This window comes from Phoxinus phoxinus, assembly GCF_949152265.1.
Source record: "Phoxinus phoxinus genome assembly, chromosome: 19".
Taxonomy (NCBI): domain Eukaryota; kingdom Metazoa; phylum Chordata; class Actinopteri; order Cypriniformes; family Leuciscidae; genus Phoxinus; species Phoxinus phoxinus.
In genome coordinates this window covers 5,049,455-5,077,382 of record NC_136894.1, presented here as the reverse complement: position 1 = coordinate 5,077,382, position 27,928 = coordinate 5,049,455, and the positions used below count along the sequence as shown (strand labels likewise).

The 27,928-nt window shown below is 36.8% G+C and overlaps 1 protein-coding gene and 1 long non-coding RNA gene across 3 annotated transcripts; both read left to right on the top strand.

The window, feature by feature from the left end:
- The first annotated feature begins 63 nt into the window (after positions 1–63).
- Positions 64–27,612, top strand: sfpq (splicing factor proline/glutamine-rich). 2 transcript variants are annotated; one of them, XR_013795194.1, is made up of 12 exons: positions 64–937; positions 1,391–1,579; positions 1,668–1,969; positions 2,066–2,161; positions 2,308–2,504; positions 2,620–2,704; positions 2,785–2,899; positions 2,992–3,040; positions 7,291–7,400; positions 26,847–26,899; positions 26,984–27,059; positions 27,502–27,612. XR_013795194.1 is itself a non-coding variant. In XM_079591914.1 (10 exons), exons 1-10 carry the CDS (start codon positions 347–349, stop codon positions 11,740–11,742), a joined length of 1,854 nt encoding a protein of 617 aa, XP_079448040.1. In that variant the 5' UTR covers positions 64–346; the 3' UTR covers positions 11,743–12,124. The 2 variants fall into 2 exon arrangements, 1 of the variants encoding a protein (XP_079448040.1); XM_079591914.1 differs by lacking the exons at positions 26,847–26,899; positions 26,984–27,059; positions 27,502–27,612 and adding an exon at positions 11,623–12,124.
- Positions 17,009–19,063, top strand: LOC306987554. Its single transcript, XR_013795196.1, has 3 exons — positions 17,009–17,116; positions 17,218–17,279; positions 19,014–19,063. It is a non-coding gene; the product is annotated as an uncharacterized lncRNA (long non-coding RNA).
- Positions 27,613–27,928: the final 316 nt, after the last annotated feature.

Genomic DNA, 27,928 nt, shown 5'->3' with positions numbered 1-27,928 from the left:
GAAGAAGAAGAAGAAGAACTGTTTAGTCTATGCTAAAAACTCAAAAAGCCAAGTAGCCTACTTGTAGTACACATGATTGAACTCACAAGCGCCACTAGAGCGCGCCATTAACCATTTGGACCGTCGGATCTGATTTGGGGCGGAGGCTCTTGAGCACGTCATGCCTCCCATTTCTACGGTCTTCTCACGCAACCAACGGCCATTTTACAAAGCCAGCGTTTAGAGAGCCGGTTATCCACTTCTCGTCGGCATCTCATCGTTAGTTTTGAATATAGTGCGCTATTTAACCTAGTTTATTACTCTCGAAAGGTTATTTTAACGGTTTTTCCTGCCCGCTTGTGAGAAAATGTCTCGTGACCGCTCCCGTAACCGTGGAGGATTCCAGCACCGAGGCCGCGGAGGAATGGGAATGGGAATGCGTGGTGGGATGGGAAACCCTAACTTTCGAAATCAAAATCAGCATCCTTATCAAAACCGAGGACACCATATGGGTGGCGGGTTTAAGCCGAATCAGGGAAACCAGCCCAACCAGGCCTCTATAACACCGAAGCCGCAGGAATCCAATCAGATTAAGCCAGTGGTCCAGTCACCTCCGGCGCAAGGCCCTGGTCTGGCCCAGCAAAGCAACAACAAAGGCCCTTCGCCTCCACAGACCGCCATCGTCGCTCCGCCGAAGATCCAGTCTCCGCCGCAGATCCAGTCTCCACCGCCACAGAAGATCCCGTCTCCACCGCAGATCCAGTCTCCACCACCACCACCACAGAATAACGCAAAAACCCCAGATCTCGGATCCCCACAGAACCAGCTCAGAAAGAATCAACCAAAAGTTGGATTGGGGAATGGACAAAAACAGCCTGTTCCCATGCAGAAAGAACCGGAAAAGATGCTACCACCGCAACAACAGAGTGTCATGAGCAACGAAGGCTCTCATCCTCAGGTAAATTAACTTAATTCTTGGAAAAACGTAAAATTGTAGTTATTAGGGATTTGTGTACGGTAAATTTGTAAAGTTTTCATTTGAAAACACATTTTCAGTAGTACGGGGTACAGAGTCAGCCGCCATTTTGTAGACGCTTAAACAAAGGTTGGCCTCCCTACTGGTCCCCCGGTGTTTCTATCGCTCTGTCTGCATAAAGTGCATTGAGTGTGATTTTTGTTTTGGCGTTTATTTCGCTTTAAGAACTCGTTTTGCTATAATTTCGATGTTTTGGTGTGGCCTAGTTTGGTAAATAACTTATAGGTCATGTTTGTGTTTGCATTGTAGACGAGACCGATCGCAAGCATTGTGAACATTTATTGATTTCCAATATGACGCTCAAATTTAGCCCCACGATAGGGTTACCAGCAGATTTTTTTATTTGTATTGTGTGATCTTTATTTATTTATTTAGGAATTGAAGGCAACGCTTTCTTTGCTGCGCAAGCCTGGGGAGAAAACCTACACTCAACGTTGTCGTCTGTTTATTGGGAACCTACCGAACGACATCACTGAAGGCGAATTCAGGAAATTGTTTGCAAAGTATGGGGAGCCCAGTGAGATTTTCATCAATCAAAGCAAAGGTTTTGGATTCATCAGGCTGGTGAGACTTATAACTCATTCATTGTAGGTGTACAGTAAGTATTGTTTGAATATGCATCATTTAATTTAGTATTTTTATATTTTTTAAGGAATCCCGTGCTTTGGCAGAGGTTGCAAAAGCTGAGCTGGATGATATTCCGATGAAAGGCAGGCCTCTCAGAGTTCGTTTTGCCACTCATTCTGCTGCGCTTTCTGTGCGCAACTTATCTCCATTTGTGTCCAATGAGCTGCTGGAAGAGGCCTTCTCTCAGTTTGGAGTGGTGGAGAGGGCTGTAGTTATCGTAGATGACCGTGGTCGCTCAACGGGGAAGGGCATTGTTGAGTTTTCTTCCAAACCAGCTGCACGGAAGGCTATTGATCGTATCAGTGATGGAGTGTTCCTTCTCACGTCGTAAGTTACTATAATATGTACAATGATCATATGGTCATTCTTTTTACTGGATAGACTTGTAGAAAATGTCTTTACATAATTTTGTTATTTTTATAGGTCACCCCGTCCGATTGTGGTTGAATTGTTAGAGCAGTACGATGATGAGGATGGTTTGCCAGAGAAGCTTGCACAGAAGAACCCCAGTTATCAGAAGTAAGTTCCAATCCAAATAATTGTTTATTTTACATTCTGTGACTAGAATACAAGTCTCTTGTGATTAGCAGTTAATATCTTGTAGCCTATGGTGTATTGGTCATAATCATAGATACATTTGTTAATGGGCTTTGATTTGTCCTCAGAGAGCGAGATCAGCCTCCTCGGTTTGCCCGTCCTGGCACCTTTGAGTTTGAATACTCCCAGCGATGGAAGTCGCTTGATGAGATGGAGAAACAACAGAGGCAGCAAGTGGAGAAAAACATACGTGAGGCCCGTGAGAAGCTGGAAGGGGAGATGGAAGATGCCTACCATGAGCATCAAGCGAACATGCTCAGACAGGGTGAGTATTTTCTCTTGAGTCTGCATTTGTTTTTGGCATTTTTACTGCATTGTTGTTTTTAAAATGAAGATTATGTGATGAATAATTGTTTGTGGGGTTCATTTTGTTTAAAAAGACCTTCTTAGACGTCAAGAGGAACTTCGTCGCATGGAAGAAATGCACAGTCAGGAGATGCAGAAACGTAAAGAGATGCAACTCAGGTATGTCTGATGTTGTGTATTGTGGTGCTGAAAACCCTTGCTGTGATAGTAGTTAACTGAGTGATTGTTCTCACCCACAGGCAGGAAGAGGAACGCCGTAGGAGAGAGGAGGAGATGATGCGGCAGAGGGAACTTGAAGAACAGATGAGGCGTAAACGTGAGGAGTCTTACAGAATGGGTGGCTTCATGGATAATGTAAGTAATGCAGTTAGAAAGCTCTTAGCATTTAAATGCCATATTTGTTGAATCCTTTTCATTAAAACCACACTCCCCCCTTTTTTTTACAGAGAGAAAGGGAGATGAGAATGAATTCTAGTGGAGGCCTGGGGTTGGCTGGTAAGATACATTCTAGATCGGAAAACTCATAAAATGAACATGATGTTGGCTGCTGATATAATTCAAGAATACACGGATAACAAGTGTAATGAACAATTAAATATTTTTAGCTTTCCTCTGTGGTTCAGTCTAAAAATTCAGTATTCCAACACTCCTTTGTCTGTTAACCCTATGAAGCCTGTTGTATTGTAGGACTGGGTGATCATGTTAATTTTTCATATCAGTCACTCTATAATTATCATGATAAATGAAGTCTTTTAAAGGCAGATTTTTGCTCTTAAGTGAAAGTTGTACAAACCTGACATTTAATTTTGGTTTTAAACTACTCCTTGTCAGAACATGACACATTTCTCGTTTTTGAATTCTTTACACTTTCCCCAGTCATTTTTCCTTAACAAAATAAATATCTTAATAGAAAATTAATTTCTTAGTTTTTGCATGTTATTACAGGTGATACGGTTTCAAATCATGACACAGGTTTGTGTTGCCTGACTTTAACATGTGTCTGCAGCACAGTTTGCAGTGCAGTCTGCAATATTAATAATACTACATGTTTTGTCTCTTAGAAATGCACATTTGGCAGAAGCTTGAGTTGACCTTAGTAGTGTGGTGGAAATTCCCCTATAAAACTAAAGTCAGGCCACTCAATAGTAAAAATATCGAGCCAAATTTATTTCAGAAAAAAGCCTCTGAGTGAGTTTACTAGGGCTGAACGATTAATTGCATTTGCGATAATATCGCGATATGATGAAACGCGATTTTGTAATCGCAAAAGCTGCGATTACTCTCTGGTCACGTGACACGCGATAGTAAAGCAGACAGTCTGCACTGCAGATGAAGCATCAACTTGTTACGCTACGCATGTAGGCCTGGCATAGGCTACAGGAAAGAACAGTTTGTTTAATTTATGCGATTGTGTTATAGATTCTCTTCAACGATTCTGTATGGATTCAGATAATTTCAGAATCGAGTCTGAGCTTCGTTTTAAACACAGATGCGTTGCGTGATGACGCTGCGTGTGCTTTATACACAACCGTATTCTGCTTGCTTCTAATTCCTGACACACACACACACACACACACACACACACACACACACACGAACCTTCCGAAAAAATAGTATTTCATACAGATCGGAAAAGTTGAAGCGAATTGGACATTCGCGGGCTTCATTGCACTAGAATGGCACTCGCTGTGAAATACGCGCGCTTTGCTTGATGTTACTCTAGTAGTGCGCGGTCCCGCCCGCCGGTATTTTCCTTACAAATGCTCTATAAAGGCATCATATGTCTTTTGGAATGCAGTTGGCTTATATATTAAAAATAAAAACATGAAAACCATCGACAGAAGCTGCTTTCAATTTCAAACACTCACGCCCGCTTTGTGAAGAGCGCTCTCACATGCGGCTGTGAGCGACTCTGTCTACGTGTTTAGCCTACTTGCATCTCAAAAAGCGTTTATGACGCGAAATTAATGTAAACAGTCAGTTATGTCTTATTAAAAGGACAGGACAAACCACATCTTATATTTCAAAAGAGATCTGTGCATTAGTGTGAAGCAGCTTATCGTATCTAAACTGAGAAAGAAAAATCACTAAATTACAGCTCTTGAATGGAAAACAGACTACTCTTAAATATTGAAAGCACTCTGTTTATTGCTTGTAATGTTTTTTCCCCTCTTTGTTATTGATAACTTTTATGTTTTGAAGCTATTCGTTTATATAGCCTATTTAAAATTATTAACATGTAACTGTATTAATTTCGTTTTTTAATGTGTAATTATTTTTAAAAGTAGCCTACTTATAATTACATATGTAATGAAATAAATATTTAAAGTTTTATTAATAAGATTCATTAAATAAAAAAGTTGATCGGCTCATTCCCACCCATATTTTACAATGATTTATTGCTTGTGTTTGTTGAATAATATAATAGATAAAGAGCTTAAAAAATAATCGCATATTAAATCGCAATCGCAATATTGGTAAAAATAATCGCAATTAGATTATTTTCCAAAATCGTTCAGCCCTAGAGTTTACGTAGTGTAACAGTGCAGCGCTTCTGGGTTGTACATCAGAACTGTAGCACGCCTCACATCAAATAAATCTAAATAAGCTTTGTTACTTTTTGTATGTAAAAGTCTGTTGTTTATTGCTTAAAAATTCTAACAATAAATAAATATACTGTTTTGGCACTCTTTAATATGGTATGACACTGATCACTTCCACGTTTACTACAAGTTATAGCACAATAATGAATGAACATTAATACCTACTGACTCCCTTTTTTTTTGAGAAAGAGAGAGAATTTGCCATTTACTGTACCTGATAGGGATGTCAATTTTCACAAATTCCCATGATCGATCGTCGTTTAAATTAACGATCGATTAATCGTTAGCCTTAATACTGAAATATGCGTCTGCTGCAGTGCATGGCCAACAGCATGTTGGCCATGCACTGCTGTCGGCATGACAGGGTCGGCAAATCCTGCTCAAAACGCGATGTTCCTCACCAAATTGAGTGGTTTTTAATCTAAATAAAGAGCTAGTAGGATTGTAAAATGTTTCGATGTGATTGATCATTTAATTAAATTATTTAATAATCAAATATAATTACTACTACTAATAGGCTACAACACGTCACCAGCGCCCCCTCAGACGCGTGCAGAATGTGTGACTGTTGTGGACGTGCTCTCCCTGGAACAACGCACTGAAGACGACAACTTAACCCAATGCATTCACAACGATTTAATAAAATAGTGTTCTCATGTTATGTAATATGTCAGTCCCAAATTATTCATCGTTATTATTAGTCGTGCATTTCTGTTTGAGCTGCGCGCGCTGAATGAAGGCTATACCGTTAAACTGGAGCACTTAGTTTGCTAGCGCGCTATTTAACTCAAAGAAACGCATCCTATATGAGATTAATTAAATGTACTGAAGTTAATGTATATGTGACTAGGCATGTGCCGGTATCACTTTTTCATGCTGCGATTAATTGAGAGAGCATTTATCACGGTATACGGTATTATCACGATATTGTAATTTTACAAGAGAAACAGGATAAAAAAAGAAACAAACTTCAGTTTTGTCCTTTTAGTAACTTTAATAACTTTTTAATGAACTAAAAGTAACTCAAACATTTAAATACAAATAAATATAAATAAAACATGCTGTTCAGACAGAGAATACAAGCAAAGTACATTTTCGTTTTTTATTTGTTAGATTAAAAATAATCCAAATTCCAACTTTTAACTACATGCTTCTGTCATTCAATACTAGATTTTAGTAATGGAAAACACGAGCTTAAGCTTGTACTCTCTTGTAAACATCTATAAACATCATTTACTCACACAGTCACACTGTGTGGAAATGTATGATTGTGTTTATTTTTTTATTATTATTATTATTCTGCCTAACTTCCATTATTAATTACATAACTTTTAGCTGAATATTGCATTTTTGTTGATAAAATACGAGACGCGAACTTAAGTGTTACAAGTGGAGTTCATGCTAACTCTTAACTCTTCTTCTAAAACTGTCTTCGATCAGCAATCCCTCTGCATTTTTTTGGAACCCAAAATATTTCCAAACATCTGACTTTACCCTTTTTGAAGGGGGATAAATTGTCGGCAGCGTTCCTCCTTCCGCCATTCTTCTTCTTCATGTGAGAATTTGAATGCGGCGTCAGTGGCCGTGGCGCGCACTGCGTGCAGTGTGATTCTCATAGGTGATTCTCATAGGTGATTCTCGGTGATTCTACATGTGACGTGAACACTGTTTACATCCGGGTGCGCTCACGTGTTCTGCGCAGCATATACGCAGTGTTTGTTCAAGCGGTTGATGGAAAATAAGCTATAATGCACGTTCTAAAAATAAAAATTCGGATCTATTATTTTTTACGGTATTTTGAAGTGCCCACGATAACAATATCGTGTATATTCATTATCGTGATTTATCGAATTACCGAAAATCGGCACATGTCTATATGTGACACAAAAAGGCTGTTTTATTATTTTGGCCGGTAAAAAATATGCTTGGCTGGTGGATTTTTTCATCTACCAGTCCCCGTGGCAGGTGAGCCAAAAAGTTAATTTTGGACCCTGACCACATGCCTTCTTCCCTATGATTGATAGTTCTTTTTTTAAAAAATGATTGATATTTGCCTTCAGGTTGTGGTACTTAAACTTAATTTTTTTCATGCTTTTAAGGGTTAATGAAACTAATGTATGCCTTTTTAAAAAATATAAACAGATATGCCGTTTGGGTCACCTGGCCAGAAGTTCCCATTGGCAGGAATGAATTTTGAAGGACACCAAGGAATGGGGGGATCAGCACCAGGGGGCATGGCGTCCAACGAAATGGTAATGTATTCCTGAGTTGAAAGCTGGAGTGAATGTGGCGGGAGTATGTGTGTGTATCGAAACCTTGCTAATCTTTGAGTTGAGCTATTGTGGTTCATAGGAACTGAGGCCATTTTGTGTTTGAAGGTTTACAAGTTAGGTGTGGATGGATTATTGTAGACCCGTCAGTGGGAAGTGTTTTTGATCCCTGTTGTGATTTTATTATAGTCCCTCCATCTAGTGGCAGAAGTTGTCAGCACTCAAGCTCAGCTCCCCTCACAGGATTCTTCTCTTGTTGCTTTGCAAGTCTGTCTGCACTAAGGCCCATGCATTTTTATACACCTGCTTGCAACATGTACTTGTAAGTCCTGTCTAAATTGCTAATAAAGACAGGCATGTTTGCGCTCTGTTTGATGTGTAGCCTTTGAATTAGCAATGTGCTATCTTTTCAAACACGGTCGGTGAAACCGTATGTGGTGAAACAATACCCTATAAAATGCTGTGCTTGTTTTTGTGGTGAAATACTTTTGTAGTTTTTTTTTTTTTTTACGGTTGCAAATCCATGTCAAAGTCATGTCAGTGCTGCGATGGTAATCACATGGAAATGCTATTTCCATGCTTGGAGCTCTTTTTTGTAATTTTGAGAGACTGGGCATTTAGTGCAGATAAACTTGAGCAACTTAATCACAAAATGAAGATGAAATTAATTTACAGTGACTGTGGCTGAGCTTTTGAGTGGCTGGTTGGAGGTTTCCTGGTTGGCATTCATTGGATGGTGAGATTGCAGTTGGGTTTGACCCACATTTCCTGTAAAGAAAATAGATAAGGTGTCTGCTTAAACATGGCACACATTCTCTAATAGTCAATAAATAATTCAGGTTTTTTTTCTAGTGTGCTTTGGCTATTTCTACTATTTTAATTCAAGATTTTAAGCATTTAGGGCTCAAAATAAGTACAACAGCAGTTTGTATTATGTAGCTACTAGCTACACTATGAAACTTGCCTTTTAAACCTTTTAAGACCATAATTTAGGGGTGTGCGATATTGACAAAATATCATCTCAATATTTTCTGGGATTTTGTTAATAATGACTTTGCTTAGTGTGTTGTGCTGGTACCTTGGCAGATTTAGGACTGCCAAGTCCTAAAGTGTTAGTTATTTTTCATGTTCTGTGCAGTGGTCGGCTAGCAGCAGTGACCGAAATTAAAAACTTTCGGATAAGCTTAATTTGAATTTTACCTTATCTTAATTTTTACCTTTTTATAAGGGCAATTTTTCTTACCAAATTAAATATAGCCTATGCATCAAATATGACATTTGATCAATATTCAATTAGAATAACACTATAGGGCCCTATCAAATGAATTAGGTTGTCAATGAAAAGAACTCTGTATCAACTAAATACCGAGCAATGCAAAGGAAACGCAGAAGTGGCATTTAGATGTATTTACACAGACTGTTTAATCCTGCTCAGGGATGACAAATGCACTTAACCTACAGTTACAAGTGCAAAAATAATGTTTTAAAAATAAAACATTGATATGAAATGATTTTCAAATTGAATAGATACTTTAAATATGAAACTAAATCACCAGTATTTGGTGGAGAAACACTGTGTTCTTTGTGTGATTTGCTTAACTATATCATGATATAAATCTAGCCAAAGACAAATAATCAGTACAGGGGCATTTTATTTAGTAAATCACGCAGTGAGAGCGTGCTCGAAATGCGCACATGCAGTCTAACCTAAATTGACCCTTCGCAGGGAGCTTGATTGACAGGCGATCTGACCAATCATACTTCGCCATCTGCCATTTTGTCTGACAAAGCAGTCAGGAGAGTAGATTAACATGGGAGGATTTTAACCGCCTTTCCGCGGTTAAAACAACATACCTTATGTTCATGTTTATTTGATGCTATAAATTAACTAGAAGGAAGAGATGATCGGTTCACGAGCAGCTTTAACTGAGGCTCTACGGCGATCTGTCAGCCACAAAATGGTATTTATTGTTTAAATTTATTTAAGAAAATTACCAAATTTGAAAGGTGAGATTTTTGTTTAATATCAAAAGTAACCTGTTCTGTCCTGTTTGTCAGCGTGTTGTCATTGTCTGCTTTGCGATATTTTTCACTGCGTGAGAGAGGCGTATCTTGTCGGACTTAGCGACAGTAACTAAAGGAGGCTGGTCTTTGCGAACGGTCAATTGATAAGGCTTCATCACGCAGTGTGCTCTAGCCATGTTGTTGTTTGGTTTTTGTGAAGTGAGGGACATACTCAATGTCACATAGCACATCATTAAAACAACAATTACTATATTATCATAGATAATATCGCACACCCCTACTGATGCATTTTATCACAGACCTGTGAATTTCTATTACATGTTTTCTTGCCCAAGCTTTTGCTGAGACGCTCTGAGTTGCAGGAAAGTAATTCAGCAGCAAGGCCAGTGCTTTACAGATTGTTGAACTTGTTGCCTGTGTGCTACTTTCACTGAAGTATTTTTATTGCTGAACCTTTTGATTCTCCAGTTCACAGGAAGTGTTGCTAGAAATGGGGGAATTGGGGTTTCTGTCCGATGATTCAGCAAGTAGGAATAAAATATCCCCATTTCAAAGAGGCATTTAAGGAGTAGAATCTGTAGGCCTAAGTGAAACCTTATGAACATGATCTCATCCTGTTGTCAGATATACAACTCAATGGTGGTTTCATTTGAACACAAGTGGAACTCACCGCTGGAATTTGCAATTAGCAAAGCAGAAAGAGGCTTTATTCTGTTGAAACTGTGATCTTTTTAAGTGTCTGAAGGCAAGTATTTTGTCTTAAAATGTTTAGTTTTATACCTGAATTAACTTTTAGTAGGTAAGGATCTCATATTTTTAACTTAAAGTCAACATGAAATACAAATGGACCCCATGTACTTCAATGCAAATTATGGTTTTTGTGCTTTTTTTTTATATTTAAATTTTGTTTATAACTTGCTCCACCTCAAACTATTGTCTTTGTTGGCTGTCACCAACACCCTAAATTTAGGCCTATGAGTGCTGGTTGTGTTTTAAGAGGAGAATAGTCCTCAACTCTCCTTCAAGTCCTGCCTTCGAATATATATTTTTCTACGTTTAATATTTTTGGCTTAGAAATGTTGCTTTACAGAACAAAAATGGTTTGCAATTAGAGAACCAAAATGGTTTGCAATTAGTTTCATGTTGACTTTAAGCAGTCAACCATTTTTGAAGAGGGAAAAAAACTTGCAACAAGTGATTATAGTGGCAGTTCTTTTTGCAGATTGTCAATGTGCTGTAGCAATGTTTAAAATGAAACATTTAACAACCCTATGCTTTCACAGTATTAAACGAATTCTGATCATCTGAAATCTGTAACATTTCGATTCACTGCATCACTTTTTTTTGTGTTAGTCTCCATGGACTAAACTTTTCAGTTGGACTTTGATAAAAGATAAAAAAGGAAAATGCTGCTTGCTTATTCAGGCACTGCCTCTATTTCATCCAATTAACCATCACGACTGCATGTTCTGACCTATATGTTTGGCCTGATGAACATCATAATTACAATAAATGTAAGAAAAATGTCTCAAATTTAACTGTGATGGCTAAATAGTTTTCAAAAATAGCATAAAAAAAATCTGAAATCAGATCTCTGAATGTAAAAAACACTTTTTCGAATGTGATTTGTATAATAAAGTAAAACTACTCATAAATACTTAACGCATATGTTCAGAAATTAAGTTTTAGTAAGATTTAAAATAATTGATTAAATATAATTTTTCATTTATAATGTAGGAATTTGTAATTGCCGATTGGGCTGGGAGGGTTTTTGTCTATTAATGAAGTACAAAACCCTTTGCAATAATCGTACGTTTAGGGCGTTCAACCGTAAGCTCAACTTTGAGACAATTCTGCTTCGATCTAGTATTTGAATCCTGCAGGGTTTTTTTTATCTTAGCAGCGCTATTGGAATGCAATGTAATGGTATTTGACTAATGAATACATTACCCTCTCTTCCTTTTCCTATGTCACCTCTGGCACCTGTGGATCTGCGTGTTGGAACTGTTTCGCCGATTGTTTTCCTTGGATCCCACTTAAATAATACTTTTGCTCAAAATATGAACTCATGGAACTCGTTACCCTTTATTGCTTTTCTCCCATTCCCATGGATGTAAACTCCATAATTTCTACAAAACTAAATCCCCAACTGATACATAACTGAAAACGGTCCGTGTAGCGCAATGAGCGTTTCCCACAAGGTGGGCCCGGTGGTCCAAGGGGCATGGGTGCTGGAAACCCAGGATTTGGCAGGGTCCGTGAGGAATATGATGGAGCTGCCAAGAAGCCTCGCTTCTGATCTGGCACTTAAAAAGCAAAGTTTGTATGTGGAATTCCAGAGGCTCAGTTCTGGAGTCACAATTGATGTATTTAAGTTTAAAGAATTTTCTTGCAATTTTAGCCTGAAAACTCATCCCATTTGTGGCAAGATTTTTTTCGTCCTATTTTTATTTTGTATTCTTAATAGGTTTAATAAAACCATTGAAGTCAGCACTGGCTTAGTGCTGTTAACATGTAATCCACTTTCTAATTAGTCTTTATCTTGTCATGTTACTTGTGTTATGCTGGTGAATATTGTAAATTTGTTCTGATCTTTCTATGGCTGTGTTCTGTGCCATTCACATTTAAAATACTACATGTACATTTTCAATAAAGAGTGCAGTTGGTTCTCCCAAACCCCATTCAGGTGTTGGCACAATGTTTAATTTTGTGATGTGTCAGGCACCTAACACCTGACACATCATACACCATAGGCATCTAGGACATTTTCTTCATCTTAAAGGTTGTTGCTTGGAGTTGTACTTAATGAAACCTTTAGGGCTGCCCCCCGACTAAAGATTTTCTAATCAACTAGTAGTCGTTCATTAAGGCATTGGCTTTTATATTAATTTAAGTATATACTGAGCATTTAATATATAGGTGTAATGTATAGCCTATTCTGTGTTCATAGCAACGAGACATTAATTTATTAATAAACTAGTGTTTTCTAAGTCCGTGTCATCTGTAAAGATGAGGTTGACTTTGCTGACTCGCCATCTCTGCAGTTTAGTGGCTGGATGTGCCTCTCTGAAGTATTTATTTTTAATTTGAATTGGTTCATTTAAAAGTAGACATTTCAAGCTTTCTATAGATATATTCCTAATGTCTGTGATGCAAGTAGCCTATATACTGAGTTTCGGTTCATTTTAGTTCATGGAAACTGAGAGGGCAGAAAGCGCATCATCTTTTTCTTTTAAATAGCACAACGTTTTGTTGTGAGTTTTCACAAGTAAAAGTAGACTCTTATGGCCCTTTTCGATTACCAGTACCGTCTCGGCTCGCTTTTCGCTCCGTTTTCCATTGCAGATAGTACCTCCACAATAGTACCTGGACGTCATAGCGACGCCGCAGGAAACTGCCATGACATAATATTCTACGCGACACACACCCGCTACCCACACACAGGACAATTAAGGAAATCGAGTGTATGCTGTTTTACATAATATTAGTAATGGGTATATCACGCAATCTCTGGCCAAACTATTTAAAAATGGCGGGGTTATTCAGGATACTCCGTCTGGCGCATGCAATGATGACGCTGTGAATAGTGACGATTCTCTGACCATTCAGCAGTCTGACGTGTTTTCGTCACATTTTAGTATCGCCTTAGCTCGCTCAGAACCTCGGCGGAGGTGACACGAAAAAAAGTATCTGGAAGCAGGTACAGGTACAACTTTTACACAGTGGAAAACCAAACAAAGTCGAGGCGGTACTGTGTAGTGGAAAAGAGCCTTTACAGTTTTGATATTTTACTTTTATCTGTATGACCAAAAATGACGGAGTATTTTAAGTCACTTGCATTTATTCCTGACAACCGTGGAAATAAAGGAAATAGGTTAACTTTAGAGTGAGCAACCATGTAAAGTAGCTACTATTTGTATGTTTCAAATGCCATATTTGAGGTTGATGTATGATAGGCAATCATTTGGATTACCACTAGCACCCACCGTTAATGATCTGTCCCTCACGGACACCGTGACTTCGCCACTTTCTGTGGCTGTTTTGTTTTTTTGTGGCTAACAGTAATACAATTCGTTGACTATTAGGGGGCAGCCCTAGATATTTTTATATTATAGTTAAAAGTTTAGATTTAGCATTGACATTGAACAACTTGGCTATTAAGTTAAATATGGATTGCTGGTGTGGTATCAATTTACTTAACTTTTATTATTTCGAAGTATAGTTTGAACAAGATGACTTGGTTTCATTTGTTTACAAATTAGACCCCAGATCGCGTTGATTTCCATCATAAATTATTGTTTAAAAAAATGACAACAGGTTAACTGTGGATCGCAATCGCAGAAAAAAGTATTCTACTAATCTATTTTATAACAAGGTTTTTTCAAGTTACTGGCAAACCAGTAGTTGGAGTTTTTTTTTTTTTTGCTCCCAACTATAGTTTAATTGGATTATTTTGGATGAGTATGTCACTTTGATGCCACTAGTGTCACCAAGTGGTATTGAGGAAAAAATTACTTCAAACATTTTTCCAGTCTACTCCCACCTTCATCTTCCAATGGTTGGATAAACCAATAAACCAACATTGGTTAAGCTGTGGACCAGTTTGGATGCTTATACGGATCAATGTTTTGATACAGCCATAGTGATTGCTGTTTTTGGGAAAACAACCTTTTACATCTTTTAAAAAAAATTTTTTATATAAAATGTCATGGAAATACAACATTTTGGCTCTTGATGGAATCCTTGGAAACTTGAATGGAATTCTTCGGATTAATATTGGTTGCACTTAAATTTATTTGAGAAAGAATGGGAAACCATTGATTAAATTTACATTTTGGAATAAATCATTAATGTCTGGCATGTGCGGACAGTTGATCACAAGCAATGCCTGTTTTATGAAACCAAAAGGGATTGGAGAAGCAAACTAATCCGAGTTTGTTCTTGGATGGTAGTCTAACCTTCACAAACATTACAAATCTGATTTTGTTAATATGATTCACAAGCATCCATTTAAAAAGTATACTGCTGTCATTATAGGTTAATTACTCAAACTATACCATTTTATGATTTGACATGTTCTTGTTAGGTCTGGGTGTTGTATAGACTTTGTAATGTATATAGATATATTTTCACAAAAAGTCTTGTGATAATTCCCAGAGTGAGCTCCGTTGGGAAAGTGCAAGATCCAATTTGTCTTAAACATGAGACATGCTTCATATTAATTTGCTCTGATGTTCGAGATGTTTTCATCACTACATGACTTGCGTTTCGCGGGTATATTCTCATCTGTATATGTTAGAAAGTCACCAAGTATTTCTGTTTTGCATTAAGGCTTATCCTGACAGCAAGAAAGTCTTCACTAAACTTCTCTGAATGAGCACCGGTGTGCGCATGCATGTCCAACAGATGGCTTGCAGTTGCAATAATTCTGAAATATTTGTAGATACATTTTACGGAGCAATTTTTTAGACTTTTTGAAATATTACATATGGTACAGTCAAGTAGTAGCTGTAAAGGGACTATTGTAATGGGTAAAACATTTGTAATATAATTACTATAAGATGAGAAAATGTTCCTTTCAACCTCTTACCAATTAACATTAGTCTGTGCTTTTATTTTATTTTTTATTTTAATTACTTTAAGTAGTAATTTTAGAATGTAATATTTATATTTAGTACAATTTACAGCCTAGCCTACATGGATACATCCACTGTATGTGTTTTCATAGCCTTCAATTTACACATTGTTTGGAGAACAACATTTTGCAGTATATTATTAACTTTTTTTATTTATTTTTTTATATAACAAAAAAAAAATCACCCTGCCCTAGTTATTATACAAGAAGAACTAGTAAAAGTCGACTAATTGTGCATCGGTTACAGGGACACCATTTTCATTTCTACCATTTTATCCTTTTCTAGTTACGATGGATGACTCATAACAACTTCAAAATGTTGCTACTCATCTATGCTTGAAAGCACAGTTTAAATTGAGTTTTGCTTGTGTAGTATCCACAGCACCACCTCAATGTTTCAGTTGATCGAATTTAGTTTTGCCAGTCAAAACATGTCAATTTACACAGTTGGTATTATTTTTCAATTTGCCAATACAATGAAATTGCTTGCTTTACTTTAAATAGAATGTTATTTCAGTAAATTTGCGATACCATAATGGCAATCATTTGTAAGCATTGGAGTAAGGCCCAATTGCAGGTTAGCTTGTAAACTGACCAATATATAAAATGTAAAAAACGATTTTGAAGAATAATGGCAAACTACAAATCAAAATAAACAAGAAGCAAGTCTTGTGTTGTTGGTGACTGTTTTTAGAAATAGTTTAGCCTACACTTTTCTTATCTTTGTAAAACTAAAAGGCAGTTATCAATAAGTTATCTGTTAGAATGATTTCAACGTTGCATTTTTCATATTAAAGCTTGATTTCTTTATTGTAATATCACTGATTGATTAAAAAAAAATTTAAAAATTGGAGAGAAACACATTGGCATTAACATCACACAAAGCTGTAAGTTTGGAATGAGTGATATACCAATTTAAATTCTTTCTTCTCCACCAAGTAACTGTTAACACTGTCAAGCTTTTCTTCTAACACATGTTCTGCTGCTGTTAAAGCTGGAGACAGAAGCAATTATCTCACTATTAAAATTAATTTAATTTCACTTTGAATGATGTGAGACCTAGCCTATATGTTGGGCATTTAAGTGGACCAGTTTTCTGTGTAAAAAGTTTCTTATTCCTGACCCATGCCATTGGTCATGTACAAGTCACTATTTTGCTATTGCCTTTTGAAACGAGGGCACAGCTACCAATTCGCTTACTTCTACATTGTTTCTTTCTTTCTACATTTAAAAAAATAGATAATGGTAGTGTAATTTAAACAAATATTTCTTGATTTTAATGACGTGCAAAATGAGTTGACATTAAACTCTATTTTGCTATTGCCTTCTAGAGCAAGGACACAGCTACCAATTAGCCTGATTTCTTCTACATTCTTCCTTTCTACATTTAAAAAAATGTAATGGTACTATAATTATTAAAACAAATATTTCTTCATTCGAACACCATGTGCAATATGAGATGACATTTTGTTGCTAGTGAACATTTAATGTAACATTTTGTATTTAAATCACATGGCTTATGTAATTACGATCATTTTAACATCAAGAATGGAGCTGGCAAAAGGTAACTTCACTTACAGATTTTCCAAGATACATTGTGGTAAAATGTATTGTCTATTGTGTTGGTTTTCTATACATTTTTTTCCTTAACAGGTTTGTTCGTGACTTCCGAAGTATCTTCGAGTTTGGAACTCTTTTGGATTTTAGCCATTTATCCAGTGTCAATCTAAGCCTCATACAAGGCATGCCCATGGACTATTCACCAGCTGTCTAATGCATAATGCTCACAAAATGGCTGGAGATTTTTCAGAACACCAGGCTCTAGTCTGATTGGCTGGCTTTTAATTTTCAGGATGCTTAGGCTTTTGTCAGTCTACCTGGAAATATTTACAATTTCCCAGGCTTCTTCAATGAGCACTTCAAGGGAAGAACTAGTCGCTGGATTTGCCAAAGATTGTGAGGTTGGAGGCAGTAAAACTTCAAGAGCTTTGTTCAAGACACTTGGTAGCAAGTACACAAGTCATCATTGGCCACACCAGTATGTTACGTCTTGTTCTTAGTTTTATGTCTGAAGCACCATGTGTTTAAACAGACCATGCTTGGTCAGTTCATGTCAGTTTGTCACCCCTTTTGCTCTAGGTCATCTGTTTTTGGGCAGAATGAATATGTGAGCCTAATCCACTACAAAATATGACATTATGGTATGTAACCATTTATTTATCATTGACCAAATCCATGTTGGCTTGTTTGTCCGATTTGGAACAACCAAGTTTAATTTGCTTCATTACAATTATTAGTGTGGCACCTTACATTTTTGTGTCCCAAATTTAGAGAATTGGTAATAATTTTAAAGTTTTTGGGTAGAATTTATGAAACTTTTTTTTTATTAAATCTTTTCATAGTTGCTATTTTGTTTTTAAACTTTAAAAATATATTTTTTAAACATTTTGCATTCCAAAAAACATCTGGGGGGGAAAAAGACTTAAATTCATTTAAAGTTAGGATAACTTCTACTTGTCTTAAATCCCCAAAGGTAAGACCGCACACACACACACAGATACAGGATGCGTTCCAGGCCTTGACTATAAAAAACTACCCGAGGCCAGCGTGAGACGCTCGAGTCCGTTGACTGAATTGTAATTGGCTCGATTGTTACACAATCGAAACGCATGCATTAGGGATGTCAATTTACACAAGTTCCCATGATCGATCATCGTTTAAATGAATTAAATCAATTAATAGATTAAACTTTCGCCTTAATATTGCAATATGCGTCTACAGCAGTGGCAAATAGCCAACTGCATGACAGTGTGTGCAAATGCTGATCAAAACAGCATGTTCCCCACCAAATTAATGTGTCCAATAAAGGGCTAGTAGAATTGTAAAATGAGTCGATGTGATTAATTTAATAGCCTACAACGTGTCAACAACGCCGCCTCAGATGCGTGCTAGTCAGAATGTATTAACTCCTGTTGTGGATGCTTCTGTAACAATGCACGGAAACATGGCAACTAAACTCAACATAATGAGAACACTGAGAATTGTAGCAAATTCATTATGTAATATGACAGCCCCAATCATAGTTATAATTAGTCATGCATTGCTGTTAGAGCTGCATGCGCTGCATTACCGCATCAGTGAACTGAAGAGCTTTTGCTAGCGGATTATTTTAACTCAACGAGAAACTTCCTATGTGAGATTAATCCGATATATGTACAAAATAAACATATTACAAATGATATCTGCACACAATGACTGAAGTGAATTTGAGCAGTTACGTGCTAGTCGGAGTATGTAACTCCTGTTGTGGATGTGCTTATCCTGGAGCAACACGCTAAAACATGGCAAACCCAACGAATTCATAACAAAATTGTTCTGTATAATGTTATGTAATATGACCGTCCCAATCGTAGTTATTATTAGTTGCACATTGCCGTTTGAGCTGCATGCGCTGAAGCTGACCACCGGCACGCTTTATAGCCGATTATTTCCATCTTGAGAGGCTCTTTAAAAAAAATTAAATATACAGTTCTTAAATATTTGAAAACTTGGGCATTTTTCAAGAATTACACAACATAAATTCCAAGGAGTTTGTAAGAATGTTATTCAATTGTTTTAATTTACGATCTTTAATCTGGCCATAGTTCTTAATATTAGAATTAAAATATTGTAGTCCATAGTTGTAGGATAGCAACTATTATTACTTGTGATATTGAAGTTGTTCTGTTATGTGGCTCCTTTTGAGCAACTTTTCAGTTGACTACATTTCCTTGACTGCATTGTTGAGGATCAAGATATTTTTGACATACCCGTTTCTTTTTTTATTTTAGGTAATGTTGGTTCAGTGAGATGATCTTTGAGTAATTCTAAATGAGTATGGAATTAAAAGGGCTAAAACGTATTTTTCTGAATCTAATCAAACCATCAAATTGCAGAAGCTGATTTCTTCAAGAAACAAGCGATGAACCATACGAGAACTGCTAAGGATTGCTCTTACTTTAGGCAGTTTGGAGATTTGTTTTTTGTCTGGTTTGAGTCGTAAATTCACATTTGCATAATACTTAAATTTGTAAGCTTTGAGAAAGATGAATTGCTTTCAAATTGCAATGCATTAGAGATGCACGGATCAGCTCTAACGTCACTCGAATCCAGTTATAAACAAATCATCCACCCGTTACCCACCACACTTGTTTTTCTTTTGATTTAGATATTTGCACCCGATCGCAAATATCTCTGATTTGGATATTTGCACCCAAATCAGATTTAGATATTTGCACCCAACATTACAATTACATACATTGACATATTACACATAACATATTACTCTGAAGTAGGCTGCTTTTATATCAATATTTATTTAAAGCAAAAGTTATTCTTTGCCAAAATTATATTTCTATAATCGCCTAAACCAGGGGTTGGCAACCTATATCGCACGCAGAGGGGTAATTGCTGGTACGTGAGAAAAAGCGAGATGTGCATTTAATTCAGATAAAGCGATGAAAGTGTGAAGCTCTGAAAGCATGAGCAGTGCATCACACACACAAAAGTTACTGACTGACAGCTTGTTCCGCTATTTGTTCCACTTAGCTTTGAGGGGAAGAACATAGTTAATGGTATACATTTCGGAGCTATGAAGTATATAAAGTCCTATTAAAAATCCCACACATTGCACGATGACGGCGCTGCATGTGCAAACTCTGTTAATGCTCGTCTCTTCATGTTTCAAGTAGCTCAGTGTTTCTTCAGCAAGCTGACACAAATTAAACTTCAATGTTCAACGTTGCATTTTGAGCACAGTTGACTTCATTAATAGTGAGAGTGAGACTAAATTATATTACCAGTGCTGATGCCGCTCTCTCTCATTGTGGTCTTTGATCGTGAAATTAGCTGATGACAAACATTTTTTACTTTGACATGAACTCCATGGAATTTGCAAATTAATACAAATTTTATGGAAAATTGCTTTCATCATTGTTTAAAACGCACTTCAGAATTTTCACTTCTTTTTTTGTTAAAGCTGTCAAGTTATTAAGCAATGCCTCATGTAGGTTCCTTTGTTTTATATAATGACCACTAAGAGGTGCCTCTAGTCTAGGTGTATTGTTTTCTTTGATTGCTTTTCCCAAAAGAGATGCACATTGAAAACAACTGTAAAAGAGTGAAATATGCGTTTTACTGTTAAATGAGTTCCAGGTCTTTAAAATCAATGCATTAATGATTTATTTGTCATCCAACTGCAATTTTTAAAATGTTTTTATTACTTGACCACAGCGTCCTCGGATATGACCGCGATCCGTGCATCACTACTATGCATTGTCAAAAAACACAACCTAATATTGTTTCTTAAGACTACTCTAAACCAACCAGTCAGAGTTTTCAAATATCATTTCAAATATTCAGAGTTTTAACAAAGACAGGAAGGCTGTTTAGAAGCATCAGGAAATTAATTAATCTGAGTATTCTCCTGCATTTTCTCCTTCTCAAATACTTTTGGCCTTGAATGTATGGGAAGAGTTTTCAAATTCCCACCTGAAGCTTTTGTAGCTAGTTTCTTGGATATTAGCAGGAAGAGAAAGATAAAAATTAACTGGCTTCTCATTTTTCAAGAACACTACACCACCTCCAGGCTTGGTAAGTGCAAACGCATGATTATTTCACAGTCTGCCAAGTCCTGCAATCAAACCATTTTATTTGTGGCTGTTTGATAGTTATTAGGGAATTTAAAAAAAAATCAATTTAGCTCTACAGGTTACTCCTATCCACCTTATTTTAAACGTAAGAGCGGGCGCGGCCATTGTAACTTGAATGTGTCGGTCTCTGGTCTCATCCACTTATTTTAGCTGTACAAAAACTGGCTGTAATGCTGCTTGATATTGCAAACTGATACTTGTTATATTATTTTAATTTAAAATTATTTTACAATTTGCAGCATTTTGTTATTGTAGTTTCTCTATAGCGGCAAATTAATCTGAAGTCTCAGCACATTCACAGAAAATAGCTTATTTCCGCATTAAAGAATAAGGTGGATTTTTTTTTTATTACATTTTTAGTCTGGATTCACACTGAGCGAAGAGGGATCGGGGGGGAAATCACTGATCAACTTCAGACCATATTTAAAGAGATGGGTCGTTCAATGAAAATTACTCTGCCTTGTGTCATTCCAAACCTGTATGATTACACAAATAAACAGTGGGAAGCATTTTTCAAGGTCATCAAAAAGCTCCGATATGAGTCCATAGGAAATGTACAATATATTCCATGTCTTTGTGTTAAGGCACGGTCACACTTGCAAAATTTAGCTTTTCAAATCAAGGTCAATGTGGCGAATTAGTTTTTCCTGATCCTGTGATCAAAGCTGAATTTTCAGCAACCATTACTCCAGTGTCACATGATCCTTCAGAAATCATTTCAATATGATGATTTTTTGGGAAATCGTGATAGTTTTTTGGGATTCCTTGAATAGAAAGTTTTAAACAATTTATTGATTAAAGTTATTTGTTTACATAACTTAGTAAAAAAAAAAAAAAATGTACTAAGCACAAAGATCTCTCAACATTCCTGATTTCTAACACACACTCACTGGGTTCAGCACGATCTTGCTGCTGTGTAAAATGTTGTAAGCTCATAGATTCACCCGCACATAGACCCTCTCTAAGAAATCAGGACAGAAGTGATTTTAAAGTGGACAAAGGAGATGGATTAAGGGTACGTTTACACATTAAAGTACAGTACAGAAGTAAATGTTTTTAAAAAGCTTATTGACGGGGATCCACGAAAACTACTAAGAATGGCGCATTATGCTGCCAGGCCAGTAGTTTGCTATGTAATTTTGTAAAACAATGTGCCTATAAGACAGAACATGCAATACACATGCGCATAACGTCACAGTTATCACAAATTTTAGCTTTTGTAGTTTACACGGAGACAATAAACGTACTTAGTCAGAAGAGTCTCATTGGTTTGGAGTGACACAAGGGATTGTTAACTACACACATTTTATTTTTGGGTAAATATTTGACACATCAAACTTTTGAGCCATTAGAATTATTTTTATATAGTGTATAAAGGCCCGTTCACACCTATAACGTTAATGATATTTGCGTCCACACCAGCGGACAATATTATTGTTTATTCCAAGTGTGTACTTGTCCGTCGCTTTAAATGTTCGAGCTCTTTCTAGCCGTATTGATTCTGATTGGCTGTCAATGTTTCTATCGTTTATCAGCTGGATAAAACCGTTCTGAAAGTGATTCCAAACAATATCGTTTCTCTGTGCCGTTTTCGTTATAGCTGTGGTGTGGACTCTACTATTCTTTAATATTGAGTATTTAATATTCTTTAACAATTTTTATAGTTATCCTTGGTGTAAATGGGCCTAGATTCAAGACACATTTTAAAAGTGAATAATTTCCTTGCTTTAATTTTCAGAAATTGTTAGGCTAGCAGGAGTATGTCAACTTTCTCCAGTTTTTTTGACATCCCCTGCATGTAGTTAGCACTGTACACTGGGACCATGAATTTCCATATACTATTTATAGTGCGACTCAGACTCTATGGTTAAGACTGTTTTTCCCCTTGGCAGAATACAGTGGATACTTGCCTTTTTCAGGCTCCTGAGATTTTAGCAACATGACAAGAGCTTGTCTCTGTCTGTACTGTGTATTGAGTGAATGGTGGTGCTATAGCTGAGCATTAGGGGCCAGTGTCCAGCTTACCCACAGACTCCAGCAGTTGGTAACATTGAGGATTAGTTCTACAGATCAGTGGACAGTTGAGCCTGGACTTATTTGCATCAAGAGGTGTGCTTGCATATCACCGGAAAAGGTAAGTGATCTTGTCTTTGTTCCATGAAAATAAAGTACTTCTCTCATCAGCTGTGTTGAAATACTACCAGGGTTCTGGCATCACACTCCTGAAAATGGATTCACAGTGCAGAAATTGTTTTTGTAAGCAATATTTGAAATGTGTTTGGTACTCTGGGCTCCCTCTGTGTGTATTTCCAGCTGCTCTGTAATGTCTTCCACACAGTAGCTGTCTTCAGGGACAGCAGCCGCTTCACCAGGCATCATGCATTTAAGCACGGCACACTAATGAAATATCAAGAACCTCACGATGGCATTCTCTTAACTCGAGGTACTGCGAGAAGCAATGTTTTCTTTCTGCTTATGCAGGGGCGATACAAAATGTGCTCCGTTCATGATGGTTAGGGTGCTGAGAACTATAATCTGAATAGAAATGTTCAGATAACACTCTTATTTTCAGTTCACTTTTGATTTGTTAAATGCCACAACAAATTTCACTGTTGTGTGTGGGGAGGGACTTTCTAAATATGATTCAGCTTTTGGAACAGACTCAGAAAAATGTAACAACTCAATTTCAGAGTAATTGCCTTTATTTTACTTTTTGTATACTAGATTTTACTTTTTTTTTTTCAATGGATGAAAAATAGCGACATGGTTTTTGCCTTGTTGAACAGATTTCAGAATAGACGAGTGCATGGAGAAATCATACTATTTGTTTTCATATAGAAATTTGGAAGCTGTAGTGGTCAAGTGGCAAAATCCGACACAATTGCTTGTTCATTGCTTGTATCTACACACACACACACTGCTATCCTTCCGAAGTTTGGTGTCTCTTTTTATATATATTTTATATATTATTTTAGTTTCACCAAGGCTGACCTTATTTGGTCAAAATGCTGTGAAAACGGTAATATTGTGAGATTATTACAATTTTAAATAATTATTATATTCTAATGTATTTGTAAATGTAATTTTATTCCTGACAAAGCTGAATTTTCAGCATCATAACTCCAGTCATTAGTGTCACATGATCCTTCAGAAATCATTTTAGTATGCAGATTTGCTGCTTAAGAAATATTTCTTAATGCTAAAACATTTTGCTGCTTAATATTTTTGTGGAAACCATGATCCTTGCTTCAGGATTCTCTTTGAATAGTTCATAAGAAGTTTTTTTTTAATATATAGAATTTTTTATAATATAAAAATCTTGTCAGTCAATTTTATAATTGTATTTAGTAGTTTCCCTGATGAGGACTCTGGTTTTGGGCAATGTTTGGTTTATTTTAATACACCATTTCTATTAATTCATCTATTTTTTCGGATGCCAAGCATATTAGATTCCACAATATAACTCGGCATACTTTTCCCACTCATATTCTCTCATCTCTTGAGTGCTTAAACCTTGTCTATCAACATGATCTGTCGTAGTGTGCAACAAATCAATATATTGGGTAGTCTTTAAGTTTTTTTTTTTTTTTTTTTTTTTTTGTCTTGTTGCAAAAATGCATCTGTCAGTTTAAGTAGTTTTTCTTTCTCTCTCCTCAAACCTGGCAGTCTTTCCAGTCTGTTTACTTCATAACTATTTTGGTGTGTTTATATATATATTCAGAACTATTTGGTATATTTATATATCACAGAAACATGATGCCTCCACTCTTTATAATCTTTTTCTGTGTGGACTGGGGTGGGACATACTCTGGGTAATGAAAGTGCTTTAACGTACATTTCTTTGGTGTTTTCCCAAATCTATTGTGTGTTTTATTCTTCACAAAAGTATTGCACTCGTGCCAGACTCATTCTCCAGCAGTGTATCGCAGCCATGTTACTGAACACTGAGCAGACTCTATTAATGTTGCCCTAAATTCACTCTGGCGAGTGTGTGTGTGCGTATTCCTGCGGATGATCGGAGCAGATCTTTACAACATGTATAATGCTGGATCAGCATTTTGACTGTCTGGATGTATGTGTAGGTGTCTGTTTATCTACACTGTGATCCATTCGCCTTGGTCCCAATTTATCATTTTGATAACCCTAGTATGGACCTTGAGTTTTCATCTCTATGGAGTGTGATGCCAGAACTGCCCATTGACCATAGTGGCTGCCTCAGAGAGGCAGATCTTTAACCCAACATCCTTATTTTTTAGAAATCTGCAATCGTGTTTGAGGGGGTGTCGTCTGTATTGAAATGAGTCCAAATGTCATTTACCATGTCAGTTAGTGATCTGGGGCCGTATTCACAAAGAATTTTAAGGCTAAAAGTAGCTCCTAACAGGCGAATTTAGGAGCAACTCCTAAAAATAATGGGCGTGTCACTCCTAACTTTAGGACTCCTAATTTTTTTCACTAAGAGTAATTCACGAAGCATTTTAGCCCTAAAAGTAGCACCTAAGTCTGGGACAGCTTAAAAGAAGTCGAGAGGACTCTTAACTCACTAAGACCTATTCACAAAGGATCTTAAAATCGCCGCGCGACACTGTGTGTTGGAGACAGCCAATGACACGGAGTTATTACAAAGACACCGCCTTAACCGTGAGGGAATACTGATTGTTGTGGATCTTGTGAGGGATGCAATAACAGCGCCAACTAATCGCAACAACCCAATCAATGCCGAATTGAAATGTTTGATAACACTTCGCTACCTGGCAACGGGGAAAATGCAATTGTGTAATGCCGACGATCTAGCGATATCCCAGCCATCGGTAAGCAGATCCATCCACCAAACCATCAATGCACTCTGTAGACCCCATATTATTCGACAGTTCATAAGTTTTCCTTTGGACATTCGCCAACTCCAAAGAAACAAAGCCAGCTTTATGGATATTGCCGGAGTGGTCGGTGCTATAGACGGGACACATATTAAAATAATTGCACCACGTCAGGATGAGGACGTGTTTGTGAATAGAAAGAAAACCCACTCCATCAATTCCCGGATTGTGTTCGATGCAAACTTCACAATTCTCGATGTTGTATCCCAGTGCCGAATTTCCCTTTTATTTTTTTATTTTTTTTCAGCACCAACTGGGCCAGCAGCAGTAACTGATCCTTCGTCCAGTTGGGCTTTCTTTTCCGTTTTGGCGAGTTCATAATCCACCGTCATTCAACTATTACATTACTTAAATAGGAGCAATATTTCCTTGCTTTCTATTTAGGCTAATAGGATGTCAATTAACCAAGCAAGTGTTAATGCAAGTGTCGTTTTTCATTATTAGGCAAGTAGCGGTTTTCATTAGGGTATTAGGCTACCTTGATTTAATTTAATTTAATTCACAACTTTTCTCTCTCTCTCTCTCTGCCTTTTTAGAATTACACTTCACTGGGGCCTGCACAAACATGTCATTATATATGCATTTCGATGACATTATTTTATTTTTTGTAGGACACAGACATATTTAGATGTCGTAATTCCATGATTTGGTGCGTCTCTGTTATGTTCCGCATGATGGCCCTGTCATCTAACAACCAATCACCGTGATCATTGCGAGGAAGCTCGTGCATGATAATTGACGTCATCCATAGCAACGAAGACTCACTCTTAGTTTAGGAGTTGTCATTTTTCCTTACTAAGAGTAGGTCTGAAAGGCGTTGTGAATAACTTTTAAGAGAACACTCCTTGCTAAAATCTTTTAGTGCGATTTAGGAGTACTCCTAGTGGTAAGATAAAATTCTTTGTGAATACGGCCCCTGTACAGCAACTGTTTTGCATGATCAAGTCATATTTGCTCTTCAACAGTATATATATGTATATAAAAGAAGTGACTTGACTGTTTAACTTGAATATTCCTAACCACTTACTTGCACGTTATGTGCTTTATTTTTTTCATGAGGAGGGAATTTTGATTTTGGAAAGAGAACTAAAGTAGCTATAGTTTCTTTTGTCTTCCATTTCATTTATGTAGTATTAGATATTGTTGTTAATGATAACAGCCTGTGTATTTCTGTATCCTCACTGTCTTTCTCTTACTGCAGGGGCCTCAGGTGATTGATGGAGGTTAAGAAGCATCACGCCATTTCAGGAATGGGTAAGCATTCACCAAAGACAATGACAAGCAAGTGATGATCCCGTTTGTGTTTGTGTGATGGAGTAAAAAGGTCTCGTCTTCTAGATCAACCAAAGAACCGGTTCTCGGAACGATCGACTTGTTCGGCACGAGATGTTCCTGCGCAGTGGACAATGTGCAGGTCTGTGATGTTGTAATATAATATGTGATCTGTCAATCGATACAAAATTTAGGTTTTAGTATTGTAATACATAAATTCACATCTCCAAATGAATTTTTTTTTTTTTTTTACTAAGTACAAAGTAATTCTAGCCGTTCAACATTACAGTATAATTGAAAGCAATCATTTTTTTAAATTAACTTTTAAATTAAGGGAATTTGAAACAATCTTCACATAAACCCATTATAAATATCACATTTTCTGACCTGTGTATTTTAATAAGGTTTACGTTTACATACGTTTTTTTTTTACTTGTTATATTTCACATTTCTTTCTCTCGTATGCATGTGTATATATATATAAAATGATAGTGTAAAACATCTTTTTACTAATCCAAGTTGAGAGAATACTGTTATGTAACCAAAGAACTAATTTTGATCTTATTTTTCTCTGTCCTGTTTAGTCCTGTGGGAGTGTGACGCACAGATGAGACATGGCAGCTGGGAAATCTTTAGTGCAGCACTGGATGCATCATGATTATATACATTTTTCTTTTAATAAACTGTCAAGATCCCTTTGTCTGGTTTTTGTGCATATTTTTCTAGATGCAAAAAAACCTGCATTTGCAAGTTTTAACTACGTGCAGAACCTAGCTGACTTTAAAATGGATGTTTTAGATGTGTTGCTAGTATATTAGCATTTTGGTTTTAACATCTAAATCTAATGTCTGTTTATTAAACTCACTGGCAAGATTTCTTTCAAACAAACTCTTGACATGTTTGAGAGGTCTATAAACGCAGACAGACCTCTGTAACCCAGTAGCACCCCGGCTGCTGTCCAGTATCCATTAAGGTCAAGGTGCTATGTTTCTCTTGTTTTATCACTGTTGT